General features: G+C 36.1%; 1 protein-coding gene and 1 long non-coding RNA gene across 3 annotated transcripts in view; both read left to right on the top strand.

The window, feature by feature from the left end:
• LOC107751702 (uncharacterized) overlaps positions 1 to 843 on the top strand; it is a 1880-nt gene extending 1037 nt beyond the window's left edge. Inside the window, exons 2-3 of the long non-coding RNA XR_001641287.1 lie at positions 179 to 304; positions 440 to 843. This is a non-coding gene — a long non-coding RNA (uncharacterized LOC107751702). The remainder of the gene's footprint in view (positions 1 to 178; positions 305 to 439) is intronic.
• Positions 844 to 5697: 4854 nt separating this feature from the next.
• LOC107751681 (dolichyl-diphosphooligosaccharide--protein glycosyltransferase subunit STT3B-like) overlaps positions 5698 to 15767 on the top strand; it is a 20649-nt gene continuing 10579 nt past the window's right edge. The window contains exons 1-2 of one of the 2 annotated variants that reach the window (XM_016567426.1): positions 5698 to 5768; positions 5870 to 6079. In XM_016567426.1, the coding sequence (XP_016422912.1) occupies positions 5758 to 5768; positions 5870 to 6079 (221 nt within the window). In that variant the 5' untranslated portion in view covers positions 5698 to 5757. Of the gene's footprint in view, positions 6080 to 15767 lie in introns of both variants that reach the window. The other variant, XM_016567425.1, reaches the window with a different exon arrangement.

The raw sequence follows: 15767 nt of genomic DNA, 5'->3' as shown, positions 1-15767 counted from the left end.
CAGTATGCATACCAATATGAGTTGGGTAAAGACAAAAAGCCACACCTAATGTGTAGGAACATGTTGCAAGAAGTTGCTTGCAGTGAAATCTGAAAGTGAAAGTGTTTTGACATTCATGAGCATGTTAAAATAAAAGCTGATGTTGTTCTCTTCTGACTTGTTTTCATTTTCAATTCAGTCAAAATGAATGATCTGAATGCCCGAAGGAATCAAATGAATATTAGAGCAACTGGAAATGGTGGAGATGATAAATGTAACTGGAACTGGCCTCTGCTGATTTCACTGTCTGGCTTAGCATTGTACCGTAAGCATTGCATTTTGTGGTTATTTCTGGCTCAAAAACATTGGCTCAAATCTTCTAGAACACAAGTCATTTCAACTTTTCTTTGGATGTAAAGAAAGTCTATCAGCTTTCTGCATATTCTTTGCTTCTTTACAGAATGGTTCACGCAAAGGAGAATAAGAAAAGAAATGGATTGCTTGAGGAGAAGCATTGAGAAAGATAGAAGGGAGGACAAAGCAATGGTTGTGATTCACGAGATCCGCAGGTTGTTACATGCTAGACAAGACATCATTTGTAGCAATACTGTCCCATATTTTGCTCAGCGGACCAGAGAGCAAGAGTTAACCAGCATGGCCTCCAGTGACACTATAGCACATCAACTCAATATAAAAGCTGATCTCCTCAAGATCTTCCAGCATCCTGAACCCTGCTCAAGAGCCACAATAAACACATGTGTTGAAGACTGGCAGAGAAAACTTAAGGATTTACTTGAAAATGAGCAAAAATAGATTGCCACACAGTTTTATAATAATTTAGGGAAAAAATCAGGATTTGTTTGACCCAGTGTTACACTGGACTTATGTTATGTTGTATTCAGTATGCATACCAATATGAGTTGGGTAAAGACAAAAAGCCACACCTAATGTGTAGGAACATGTTGCAAGAAGTTGCTTGCAGTGAAATCTGAAAGTGAAAGTGTTTTGACATTCATGAGCATGTTAAAATAAAAGCTGATGTTGTTCTCTTCTGACTTGTTTTCATTTTCAATTCAGTCAAAATGAATGATCTGAATGCCCGAAGGAATCAAATGAATATTAGAGCAACTGGAAATGGTGGAGATGATAAATGTAACTGGAACTGGCCTCTGCTGATTTCACTGTCTGGCTTAGCATTGTACCGTAAGCATTGCATTTTGTGGTTATTTCTGGCTCAAAAACATTGGCTCAAATCTTCTAGAACACAAGTCATTTCAACTTTTCTTTGGATGTAAAGAAAGTCTATCAGCTTTCTGCATATTCTTTGCTTCTTTACAGAATGGTTCACGCAAAGGAGAATAAGAAAAGAAATGGATTGCTTGAGGAGAAGCATTGAGAAAGATAGAAGGGAGGACAAAGCAATGGTTGTGATTCACGAGATCCGCAGGTTGTTACATGCTAGACAAGACATCATTTGTAGCAATACTGTCCCATATTTTGCTCAGCGGACCAGAGAGCAAGAGTTAACCAGCATGGCCTCCAGTGACACTATAGCACATCAACTCAATATAAAAGCTGATCTCCTCAAGATCTTCCAGCATCCTGAACCCTGCTCAAGAGCCACAATAAACACATGTGTTGAAGACTGGCAGAGAAAACTTAAGGATTTACTTGAAAATGAGCAAAAATAGATTGCCACACAGTTTTATAATAATTTAGGGAAAAAATCAGGATTTGTTACACTGGACTTATGTTATGTTGTATTTTAATGTCAGTTGTATGTGAATGTGTGAATGTTCAGTGGTATTCAAAAATAAATAAACAAATAAATACAATTCTGTCAGGATTTCATGTGTTATGAAACTGAGCTGAACCAAGCAATCTGTATTAACAGCATATGTAATTATATTCAAGTGGCTTGACTGTGTTATGCAGTTTGCAAAAAATAAATAAGCCTATCAATGTAGCCTTCACTGCTATAGTTTAGTATAATTCCCTTGCACAAATCTACAATTAATGCCATTCAATGTACAGGATTAATTTGTTAATTGAATTCATTTATTGAATGATTTATTTTTGACAAGCCTGTTTTCCCAGACCTCATCAAATAAAGAAAACCTCACCTGTAAAGACACACTGACAAAGCAGAAATATCAGATTTAAACTGGTTTAATGGTGTTAAAAATAATTGTAATTCACTTCTCTGCAGAAGATTAAGATATGTCAGTATATTAAAAATATAATGAATTTACAAGGCAGGAATTAAATAAAATAATTTTTAATACGACAATTTAATAAAAATATGGTAAGTTACTAATTATAATGCTTTCCACCATGGTTATTAAACAGTGGATATATTATATACAGAAAGACAGCAAAAGAACCTTACATTATCAAAGAACATTATTACTGACTTCAGCGCGAGTTTAAGCACTCAAAACTCCTGTTAGAATCACTACTGAAGCTGTCAACATTGTGAAATGAATCAGTTGGGAGTCACATTTGTACTAAACAATAATAACATAATAATTGTATTGTTATTAATAATGTTCTATATTGCATTACAGTATTTTGTTTTCTCTAATGTATTTTATTTTGGGAGGATTAGGCCTATATAAGAACACACATTGTGATCAAATGTATAGTTTGAATGCACCATAAAAGTGTCTGACAGATGCACAAATATGCCTCTTTGCAGCATTTTGGATAATGTGCACTGTAAGAAATAAATGTTTCTTGTTCGTATTTAAGTATTTGACATGGTACAACATGATGTTTAGGCATAAAAGATCTTCACTGATATCAGACATTTCTCTCAGCTCATGTGTTCGTCAGAGAAAATATAAATTAGCTTTCAAAAGAATTGCAGAAAAGTGTTGAATCAAAGAACTACTGTTTATTTAAGAATAAAATAGCAAAAAGAATATTATTTGGAGTATTTACTCTACTCCAAATAACTCCACTCTACAGATCATCAGATACATCATTCACCCCCCATTTAACTTTTGATTGAGTTTCAGACCGCAATAGTTTGTGATTGTTGTTCTCAGAGACCTTTAATGAATTCTTTAATAGAGTTCAAATTAACAAAGGTTTTCATCAGAGGTTTTTTTATTTTCTTTGGTGCATCTAATGAAACTGAATCTGTGCAGAGCTCAGACAAAATGATCAATGAGTCCCGTGTGTCTATTTCTGATGCTACTCATCTTCTCAAAGATTACCAAACAGAGATCAACCACAGGATAAATCCAACTGATTTCTCATGAGCTGTTTTTTCAGCCATGCAGGCTAGAGGAGGTGTACTGACATAGGCCTAAATCATCTTAAGATTTCTTTAAAAGATATTCACAGACAGGCAAATATCACACTAGGGGTGGGCGGTATGACCAAAATTCTGTTTCACAGTACCCTTCTTAAAGGGTTAGTTCACCAAAAAACGAGAATTTACTCACCCTCAAGTTGTTCCCAACCTGTATGAATTTCTTTTTTCTGCTGAACTGATATTTTGAAGAATGTGGGTAACCAAACAGTTGCTGGTCCCCATTGACTTCATACACTCTAAAAAATGCTGGGTTGTTTCAACCCAACTTTGGGTCAAATATGGACTAACCCAACTTTTGGGTTAAAAATGTAATGTAAAAATTTAACCCAACAGTTGGGTTAGTCCATATTTGACCCAAAGTTGGGTTGAAACAACCCAGCATTTTTTAGAGTGTAGTATTATGAAATACTATGAAAGTCAATGGGGACCAGCAACTGTTTGGTTACCCACATGGAAATCAATGGAAGACAATCTGTGATCATTTACTCATGATTTTCTTTCTTTTGTTGAACATAAAAGAAGCTATTTTGAAGAATCTGGGTAACCAGAAAGTTTATGGTCCCCACTGACTATGTTCCGTGCTGAGTTATACAGTCAAATCCTCTCATTATAACATACAGAGTGTATACACAATGTAAATAATAGATTGATTGCGCAGTGTAGAGAGATTCATTGGTCAGAACAGAACTTGAACTCGAACAGAACAGAACTCGCTCTTTGCGAGCTTATAATCCATTCGAAATGCAGAACTTTTGTTTTTCGGCCACATGCACGTTGCAAAGTTTCGGGAATGACATCCGCACATGGATTCATTATAGATTCACTCTCGACATATAATGAATCTATGCTTGTTTTCGTACACTTTAATTTGCACATTTGTTTAGAGGACAACATTGGACAGGATGTGGGATGTTTTTTTCCCCCCAAATGATCATTTAACCTATTCTGCTCACACCTACAGTCATAGGACAATACTTATCACCAACACTAAGACCCCATGGACAACAAAGCATTTATTATAGCCTATCATGTTGGAATATTCAAGGTCTGAGATCATCTACCTTTGGCCTTAAAAGCAGAAAGCCAGACTTCAACAATTCAGACATCATGGTCCTACAGGAGACATGGAGCAGAGGAGAAGGACCCACTGGCTGCCCCATAGGCTACAGAGAGCATCATCCCATCCACTAAACTGGAAGCAAGCTGATTATAGTCAGCCTTCTCTAGTTATTTATTTTATTATTTAATACTTATTTGAGTTAACTGCTTGTTGCAAATATGCATTTATTGGATTATTTTATTTGGTGCATTTGTATTTTGTTGTTTTTGTATAGTTATACAAACCAGGCCCGGTTCCAGAAATAAATCACTGAGGGCGCTTCTGAAATTAATGAGGGTGCTCTAGTCTTAATGCACATTTTCACATATTTTGTCCCATTGCTATAGTTATCACTGTCAATCACTGCTATATGGCAAATTTTTAAAAGCCTAAAGACAGCTTAAATTGCTAAATAAAAAATAATTAAGAAAAAAAGTGTTAATGGGTAGGAATGCACTCACTCCTCTAAATACAGTAACATGTTACTGTAATTTTTTTTATCTTTTACATGAAACTTGATTCTCGATATTTTTTGAGGATAAACGGATATGATAGATGCGGTGAGCGGGCTTGCGGCATCCACATGTGACGACCCCGAACTGAAAGCCGATCCGGCGATCCACAGCGCGAAGTTGATGTATTTCCTCAGCGACCAGCACGGATCAGCTCTAGGCATGACAAAGCGGAAATCGTCCTCTTTTGGAAGGACAAACAAAGTAGTTTCGCTTTCACAACGAAACACAGCGTCACACACGGCGGCGGCTAGAGTGAGCGGAGGCCGGCGGGATAGAGTGAGCGGCGGCCGGTGGATTCACTCAGCGACCAGCACAGATCAGCTCTAGGCATGACGAAGCGGATATCGTCCTCTTTTGGAAGAGCAAACAAAGTAGTTTCGCTTTCACAACGAAGCACACAGCGTCTTCAGGACATGGCTGCAGCGTCAACAATACTACAGCGAGAATAAAAGTTACGCCTTATTTCTTTGTGTGAACATTTGGGTGGTGTTATGCAAATCTTCCCAGATAGTGAGGTAGATATGTGGGGGCGTGTTAGAACGAGCCGTTTTAGGTAGGCGTGGCTGACTCTTAACTTTTATAAAGAATATCTCTTTGGATTTGAGACTTTAGTCTTCTACTTTACAGATCTTCTTTATGCACCAAGAGCTTGTAACACTCCAAAGAGAAAGGAAAAATTGAAATCGCATCATATGACCCCTTTAAAGGGAAACGCGAGTCGGTTCAACTGAATCATTACAAAGAACCGGTTCAAATGAACGATTCGTTCAGGACATCAGAATCTGGATGCGGATCTTGTTCTCAGTCGGAGCCGATCCGCGCTGACAGTCTGCAGGTGCGGGATGATGATGATGTGAGGATCCGCCGGTCGAACCGATTCACCGGACAGACTTGTGAATACTAGGTAATAAACAGACTGTCATCTTGACATAATATGACGGAGTTTCATCGCAGATCCTCAGCCGGTACCGGAGGCTCTCCGCCCGGGATCAGCCGCTCCAGCGCCGCGGGTGGAGGTGGAGGAAAAGGCGGATTATCTCAGCCGGCTGGATGGCGGTGTCTGCTGTCCTTCACCATCCTTTCCCTGGCGTGTGTGTGTGGATTCATCTCCAGGCTGTTCGCGGTGATCCGCTTCGAGAGCCTCATTCATGAGTTTGATCCGTGGTGAGGAACTTGACTTTATCGCTTTATTTCTTTGAAACGCACTTAAAACTCTTGATAACTATGAAAGTCATCTTGTATTTGATATCTTGCTTTAACTGTCAGAGCTGCAGTAAAGTGAGTGTTTAGAGAGACGATCTGTACTGAGTCCGTTTCTGAGGGAAACTCCTCAGTTTTTGCCACAGACTGTGAGCTGACTAACTAGACAGCTGATGTTTCAGAGCAGCACATGCAGACAAACAGCTGTTTTAGTTTTTGTTTAGCAGCTTTCTGTTTTGTGTTCAAGCTAAAGAGAGCAGTGGCTGTCTCTCAAAATCGAGTGTGCTGCCTATCTAGATTCTAGACTTACAATTTGAGTGATCTGTCTTCCAGACAGTATTTTTGGTCTTGTGATCTCTGATTATGTGATATCAGCTTTTCTGAGTTGACCTGCAACACACACTGATGCTCAAAATTGCTGTTTTCTGCAGGTGTACCTGAGTGTGTTTGAAGCACAGGGTGTTCTGGATGTTTTAAGACGCTTTTCTCAACATTGAAAATGTCAGTTATTAATATCACATAATTTGTAAGTAAGGGCTTTATTTTATTTTATGTTTTTATTTATATATTTTATTTTTATTTGTTTATTTTTTTTTGTACATTGGATGTAATAGTCTGTAATCTTAGCAGGTCAATTACTTGTGTAGATGTTGACATGGTGGGTGTGGAAGGCCATGGAAAAATATATATATTTGTAAAAGTATATTTATTTAACAATTGCGATATATAAACTCACAATTGCGGAAAAAAGTCAGAGTTGTTTGATAGAAAGTTGCAATTAACTTTTTTATAGACCTATATATTTTTAATTGAATTGTGAGATGTAAACAGAATTCTGAGGAAAATAGTAAATATTGCAAGATGTAAACTAACAATTCTGAGCAAAAAAGTCAAGATTTTGAGATGTAAACTCAAAATAATCTTCCATGGGTTGGTGATCAGGTTCATGTCAGATTCAGCATCCGTCTGTCAGGATGGAGAGATTTGATTCATTTTCATTTTATCTTTCTGTTCATCATACATGCACACTGTAATCCACTTTGCTGGATTTACTGAAAAATACAGTAAATAATTTTTGCAAGCCACTTTTTCAGCAGTTTTCACATGGAGTTTTAACCAATGTTAATTAGGAAACTTAGCTGGCAATAACCAAATGTTTGAGATTCATTTGTGTGTTTTGCTTAAAATACTGAGACATGCCAACTGATAAATGTAATTTTTTTTATGCTGCAGAATTACAGATACCAGACATCTGCTCATACCTGTTTATGTCTGCAGAGGATTTACATGTTCATTTTAATTTTTTAAATTTTTTTAAATTCAGTCTGATTGAGCTCATATTCATTTCCAGATGTTCTTAATAGATTCTGTTATGAGATGAAGTGAAGTGGAACAGATTGTCTGCTGTTATTGTCTGAACTAATTGAAGGTGTTTGGTGACTCAGAGCCGAAAAGTTATTACATTTCGATCAAAGAAAGCATTGAATCATTTGCAATAAGACCAGGAACATGTATTAAGAACGTAAGTCTGATATCATGTTGACTTTAAGGCCGGAGTATCTTATCTTTCTCAAAATGGAGCATCATTACTGCATTTATCTCACATCTAATGATCTTGACTGACTGAGAGGAAAATAAATTCTGGTCAGATTCTGGTGTTTGCGTTCACACATGAGTAGAGGAGACAGAACGAGACGTAGACAGATGGAGAAAGCGCTCTGGCTCGATCTTGCGGTTTGTTTGCCAAACATCCAGTTCCTCCTGCTGCTCGGCGAGACACAGATAGTTAACCAGTATTGATTAAGTAGCTGTTAGAAACACCGGTGCAGTCTGTTCTGCCTGATAACACACAAATATGGATTTTCCCCATCATTTAATCCAGTGAGTGGTTGGATTAAATTCAAACAGTAGATTAATAAAGTAAATCAGGTCAGAATGTAAAAGACCTGCTTATAAGATGCATTTTTGTTTATAATTGCTGAAGTATTTATTGCATGTTTCTCCTCAGTAATAGAATAAGCTTCAAAGCACTGCTGCAGTTTCACTTATTCTGGGTGCATTTCATGAATGAGGTTTCATCATGGAGCAGGTGCGTTTAACCCATGCACAAAAGATTAATTATGTCTTGTCACAGTCATTATAGAAACATCTAACCGTTACGATCTCTTTTCTGACACACCTAATGCTGAAACAGGTTTATTGTGAGGTTATAGATTATAGACAGTTAATGGCAGTACAGACTGTAGTCTAAAACTCTTCTTTCTGATTGTGTGATCTTGCGATATGCATCTTGGGACTTGGGTCGTGATTGACAGCACACCTCGAGTCTGTCTGTTTGTTGTTTTGGCTCCTTCAGAACAGCACACTCTGTCCTTGCATAATCCAGTGCATATTATTTGATGAAAATATAAATATTTATTAGATTTTTTTTGCTGAGTGCTTCATGAATTTGTTGTATTATTCATCAATTTTTAGGATCTGAGCAGTGCACAGCTTGTTTCACGTTCAAAAAAAATATATGCACACACATTTTAATTAGAAAATAAAATCTTATTTTTTAATATAAATTTCATTTAACTTTTTTTTTTAAATATAATTTACCGTTTCCTTTTCACAGAAATTGTTTTTTTGTATGGTATCCAAAAAAAAAAAAAACATTTATTTTGCTTAAAGCAAACCATGAAATATGACACACAATCATTATTTTTTTAAATACAACACTGAATATAAAAAAATTACGTTGCAAATTAATTACCATTCAGAAACAGACTTGTTTACTGCCCTCTTTCACATCAACACACCTCTTTCAACATCACAATTTGAATTTAAATTGGAGTTTGAGTTTGAATTTTAAATATTTGAGTTTGACTTTGGAATTCTGGATCTGGAATTCAAACTCTAACTCAGAGTTTAAATTCCAGATCCAGAATTCCAAAGTTCCAGCAGAAGTCAATCTCTCAGAAATCATCTGCTGCTTTGTTGTATTGTGAGCAGCTTCCTCTGAGGGTTTGGAGAATTTAAACTCACACTGAGGGTAAAACCCAAGTGTTTGTTCGTCTGCGAGCGGCTCTGGGTTTGTATGATAAACAGCTTCATTAGTCTCTGTTAGCAGAAACCCTCCAGTGCTTCAGCGATTGATTCTCTCCTCCAGAGCTTCTCAAGTCTGTCTGAAGAGCCGTTTGTGCATTCTGAAGGAAAATGAATCACTCTTTGACTGAATCCTCTTATGCTTGTCTTTGCAGTTTCTGACTGAAACAAACAATAGCATAAAAATCATCGGGTCTGTTCAAGTATCATCTTTGTCTGCTAAAACATCCACAACTGAGTCAAAAGTCATCATACAGTGAGAGTCTAGAGCTATAAAATGAATATGTTGAGCAGCTCAGATCAGAGGAGGTTCATGTGAGATTACTGGAGTCTTTTTGCTCTCCATTTAATCTCATTGCTGTCCAGGAGAAAGAATTAAGTCGTAAACTAGATGTTCTATGTTTTGTGAGCGTTTGTTTGTCTCTCTTTGGCAGAGACGTTTGTGAGTCTTTTTTCTGGCATAAACACTCGTCTAAGTCGGGCGGCTGGCACTTTTTATGTTCATGATGCTCTGGTGAGTGTGTATATGTGTGTGTGTGTGTGTGTGTGTGTATGTGTGTGTGTGTGGGTTTGTGAATATAATGACATCATCATCCTCATCTCTGGTGGCTCACAGACTGTGTGTTTTGTGAGTGCCATGTGTTGCTGGTTGGCAGACTGTCAGTCAGACACAGAGACATCAGACTGAGCCGGATCAGATCCACACGAACTAGAAAACAGACAGTGGAGATTCCTGGAGTAAAGACAGATCAGTGCATGCATGCTGAGTTGGAATGGATGATTGTTGATGGAGAACAGAATGGAGGGTCCAATGAAATCCATTTTATTTGATCCAAAATTCCATTTTACTTTTTCCAAAATTTGAATTTTTCTGGGTCCTGTTTTAATAATTTAATTAAGTTTTAATTATCAAAAAGCATGTCTAATTAATTGAAATCATGGACAACAGTTTATTAACAAAGATAAAATTTTACAGCGCAGTGAAATCCGTTCTCTTTTATTTCTCCTAAAATTGTTTTCCATTTTAATGGTTTAATTGAATTTTATTAATGCAAAAAACATGTTTAATTAATTGAAATCATGAAACGTGTATCAAAAAGATGAATTTTAAGGCCATATGAAATCCGTTTTATTATTTCACAAATTCAGTTTTGTTTTGTTTGTTTGTTTTGAAAATTTCATGTTTCCTATTTACATTTTTCTGAATTAACCAAATTTCAATCATGACAACTCTCGGAACATTTTAGAATGGTGATGGATATGACAATGTTAATGTATTTGGAACAGATCTTCTACACTGCTGCTGTTGGTTATTGCTGTAGTTGTAGATTATTGCTGCTGCTGCAAGCAAGTACAGTGAATGCTAGCCAGCCATATAAATGCAAGGCAGTAAGCTCACTGGCTGCATATGCAGCATGAACCAATCAGCTTGTGCCAAGTCGTTTAACTCTCTGAATATCATCAGTTACGTTAACACCCCATCAGAATGCGCCATCTAGAGTTTCATGACTGAACTATATATTTAATAACCAAAAAGTCTAATCTATTAATTTTATAAAACCTAAACAACTTAATAATTTATTCAAATACTAGTACAATACTAGTGTTAACAATGCTAGTGTCCTATTGAATGTTTATTTATTTATTTTTTATTGTGTTGATTGTTTTATTTTTTCTGGGGTTTATGATTTAATACAAACATATTAATCAAATGAATGCAAAATAATTTATCAATTGAATTAATCTTTTGAAATGTAATCATCATTTCTTAAAGTTAAACCTATTTTTTTTATTTTATTTTGGTACATCATAGGGCCGTATGTATGTTTGCATCCAAAAGGTGAAGTGGAACAACATATAATGGTAAAAAGTGTTTACTGTTGATTTTTTTTTTAATACATTGATGATGAATAAACTATGCATGGATGAAAGACATAAGCATGGCTTTCCTGTAGTTCAAACAGTAGATCATGGTGTCGTGATGACAAGGTCATGGGAGTGAATAAACTGGTCAAATGATCAACCTTGAATGCAATCAAGTCTTGAATGCAGTCTGCCAAGTGCATGAATGTAACTGCATAGAGACTGATGATGACAGCAGAGGGCATCTGAAGAGATTCAATGAATCTTTTTCTCTTTAAGAAGCACTAAAGGAAATCTCTGACAGTGTTTTCCTCCTGCTATGGTAAATGCTTTGAAAAAAGTATTATTTTAGAGCATCAACACACGCAACAACTCATTTGTCATTCATCAGGTTTTCAGATGCATACATTTCAAAGGATCGGTTTTGTCGGCATATTCAGACGTTTGAAGAGATTTCACTGTAAATCACTTGATGTCACAGAAGCTCTTTGAAGTTTCTCGTGACTCTTTCTAACTTGAGAGACTCAGTGAGAATACATTTGTGCAATGTTCTCAAACAAATGAATCTTAACATATATCTCACTGATTTGAATGTTTTCAACTTAAATCATTTAAAATAAAACAAAAAACATTTAAGTAGGCTAAAAAAAAATGAGAAAAGAAAATATTTATTATTTTAATTCATTCCCTCAAAAACTGCCAAGAACAAGGATTCATAGGGTCTTGTCAAACCTGGATGAATAAGGCAATTTTAAAAGTCTGATTTCTTGACTTGGAAAAGTCAATAAAATCTTGAAAAGTCCTCAAAGAAAAGTTTTATAACCTATTCAAATTTTTCTAGTTATGTCAAGTGCTAAAATAATTTATTGGGTGTAAATTGCGAGTTTACGATTTGTGAGTAAAAATAATTTAATAAAATAACTTCACAAACAACAAAATTGATCAAACAAAATCTGTTCAGTTTGTGAAACATCTGGAATTATAGAATTTAATCATTTTAATTATTTTATTAAATGTAATTATTTTAAAGGGGTCATATGATGCTATTTTAAAGATCATTATTTTGTGTATTTGGTGTAACAGAATATGTTGACATGCTTTAATGTTCAAAAAACACATTATTTTTCAAATACTGTACATTATTGTAGGTCCTCTATGCCCCGCCTCTCTCAAACACGTCGTTTTCAACAAAGTCCCCTCCTTTGACAAGCGCAGTATCAACGATTTAACAGACTTTAATTGCAGTGTTCTTAATCTTTATAAGTTAGTAGTACTGTTCGGGTTTACAGTGTGGGGGCGTGTTAGAACGAGCCGTTTTAGGCAGGCGTGGTTGACTCTTAACTTTTATAAAGAATATCTCTTTGGATTTGAGACTTTAGTCTTTGCAACTTTACAGATCTTCTTTATGCACCAAGAGCTTGTAACACTCCAAAGAGAAAGGAAAACTTGAAATCGCATCATATGACCCCTTTAATATAATGCCCCTCCTAGTCATTAGCACTAACAATTACGCATCTCTTTAGAATACTCGATGTCGATCATGTCATTCTGAGGTTAAATATTTGTGTCTAACTGTATAATCGAGTCTCACGTCTACTTTCACTCTTCAGAATTTCAACTATAATCAATATTTCATGTTCATGTCTGTGTTGGGCTCTAAAGGAGTCAGGTAATGACAGATAGTGGATGTGATTATGGTGTGTCCAGAGGTTTTGTGTTACATGTGATGAAGAAATCTATAGCTAAAGTCACTGCATTAGAAGTTTGTCTTCTTCACCTGGGTTTGTTTTGCAGGTGTTTCAGTATTTCACATTCTTTTTCAGCCCCTGAAGATCATCAATGAGGTGAATTTCAGTCCGAGTATTCAGCCTTTCTCTCGGTTTCTTCTTCTCCCGCTGTTGTTTATTTCTTCATTTGTGATCGCCTCTGGCATTTTCACGTTGTCTTGCAGTTCTCTCTCTCTCTTTTTCTGTCTTGCGGTGGTTTGTTGCATGCATTTGTGTCAGGGAGGTGCTGGTAAGACAGTAGCTGTCTCCAAACCTACACTCTTCAAAATAAAGCTTTTTTTTTTCTTCTCAGCAATGCCATAGAATAACCATTTGTTTGTATCGCAAATAACCTTTAAGTGTACATTTCTTAATCAAACCATTTTATTTCTTTGTGTTGATCTAAAGAACCTTTTATAAAGCCAAATAGCATTTCTGCAAAATAGTATTTGCAGCCGATATGGCATGCAAGCAAATAAATGAATGAATGAATGAATGAATGATCTTGTTTGTACATCTTTGTAAATGCTCAGGTGAATCAGAAGCAATTATGACCAAAACCAAAAATGCTAAATAACTTTATTGCTGAGATGTTAACTACACGCCACTCACATGTGCCACAATAAGTACTGTACGTTGTTTTATATTCAGTTTCATATTTTTTAAATGTAGTATGTTTTATGCAGTATGTGCTGCACAATGTGCTCTTTCTCTCTTGCTCTCTTTTCACTCTCTGTTTTTCTCCTTTTCTCTCTGTGGTTGGTAATAAATGAGAGCTCATTTATTTTGCACTCTCAGTTTCTCTTTAGTTTGTCCTTGACTTTCTGTTCTGGAGGCCATTTCTCAAAAGACAATCGATATCCTACAGTCCTTTTCAGCAGCCCTGAACTTCCTTTTGTCCCTCTCTCCACTTCCTATTTGTGTGCATGCAATTGAGAAAGTAAACCGAGTTAGATTTCACGCTCACTTACATAGTCCTAAAAATAGGCTTTGTTTGTTTTTCCCATGCAAAAAGTAATGAATGTTTTTTTCTGTTGATTTTGTTCTAAAGGTTGAATTCTACTGAAGATCAGACTCTATAGAGTGCCTGTTCAGACTCATAACTTGTAACTTTTCTCATATCACAGTAATTCAATTTGATTTAAAAGCAGTTTTTTACAATGTCTCTGTTTACTTGTAAACTGAAGCTCATCTATAGAGTTTTATTGTGAAATTAGACCAACTCGGGGGGGGCGCATGTCCTAAAAGGTTGAAAACCCCTGCACTAAACGGCTCGCTTGTCCTTGGTTTTTACTGCATTGCACAATAAAATGGTGTCATAATGATTATTTTTCCCTGTGGCTGAAAACAGCATTTGCATTTGTGTGTCAAGTCATCATATGATGGGTCATTGTGTGCTGTTTATGAGCACGAGTTCATGTGCTTGAGGGATGTTTTTTGTGATTTTGAGTCCCAGCTCGAGGGCTTTTTCATGATTCCTTTGGGCTCTTCCCAAAAAAAACAAAAAATAAATAGAATCTCAGGTGAAAATTGTCAATTTGACTTCCCCTCTACTTAATAGTGGAATACTCAGTAAATATACATCTTTGACATTTAATATTTTGGCTTTGATCACTGCATACATGTTTGTCTTTATTCAGAAAATATATTGACAAAATCAAAAATTTGAGCCGGGGAAGTTTGTGAAATTTGGTTGATTTGACATGGAATGACCCATTTGTTTTTGATGTTGTTTTTATTATTTTTTTTAATATTGTACATATTTTTATATTATTATTATTGACATAACTGTTCAGATTGACAATTCGTATTAATAAATTAGTTATTTGCATAGACAACATTTTCTCTGTGTTTATCTAAGCATAAACAAAAATTATCCTCAGAATTTAATTCTAGGGGGAAAATATTGTCCCTTAATAAACCATAATAATTCCTGACATTGATGCAGTGTGTAGTATGCAGTACACATTATGCCTTTCTCTTCAGTGCTCTGGCAGTGTAAGATCAGGTCATGTTTGACTGTAAAATGAATCAAACATTGATGAATTGAATCTTTTTGGAGTCTTATAAGAGCTGAAGCATTGACCTGTGAGATTTGAATGGTTTCTGACTGATCTCAGACCAGCTCTGAATCTCTGATCAGGATGAAACCGGTGCTGGTTTCTTCTGATCATGCCGTGAAGTGAACAGAGTTCCCACTCCATCATTAATGAATCTCTCCACGTCAAACGAATCAGATTATTCTCTAACAGATGGTGGTTATCTTCAGCATGAAGCTCTAGTAATGCTCCACCTGCTTTATTTTCATGTAAATCCTCATGATACGTCTGTTCTGATCAGAGTCTGAATTCAAAAACTGTGATCAGGATGTTTCTGGCTGCTTCAATGCGTGACCGTTTTTTATTAATTTTAATGAATGTAAAGCTCATTTAGTCACGGCAGGTTTGTGTTTGTGTTCTCATGGTGTTTGTTAATCTAGGACTGAATGATTAGAGTAGTTAAAGGAATAGTTCACTCAGAAAATGAGGAGACGTGTGATTACAGGGGTCTTTGTACATCTGAGACGCAGGAGATCAGACGTCTGTGTTTGTTCTCTGTTCTGCTGTCGAGCACAGCTGAGATCTTTCACTGGTGTTTTATTGAGTTTTGAATGGATCAAACGTCCTGGAGTCGTTTGTGATAACCTCTTATTCTTAGAGTCACTTTAATGTCTTATTGATTCACACACACAAGATCACTTCAGTCTCTCATCTCTCTTTTTTGTGGAGGTGGTTATCTATCTATCTATCTATCTGTCTGTCTGTCTGTCTGTCTGTCTGTCTGTCTATCTATCTATCTATCTGTCTGTCTGTCTGTCTGTCTGTCTGTCTGTCTGTCTGTCTGTCTGTCTGTCTGTCTGTCTGTCTGTCTGTCTGTCTGTCTGTCTGTCTGTCTAT

Source organism: Sinocyclocheilus rhinocerous, unplaced genomic scaffold (assembly GCF_001515625.1).
Source record: "Sinocyclocheilus rhinocerous isolate Xijiao unplaced genomic scaffold, SAMN03320098_v1.1 scaffold422, whole genome shotgun sequence".
Taxonomy (NCBI): domain Eukaryota; kingdom Metazoa; phylum Chordata; class Actinopteri; order Cypriniformes; family Cyprinidae; genus Sinocyclocheilus; species Sinocyclocheilus rhinocerous.
Note: the sequence above shows the minus strand (reverse complement) of the source record. Positions and strands in the feature narration are given on the sequence as shown.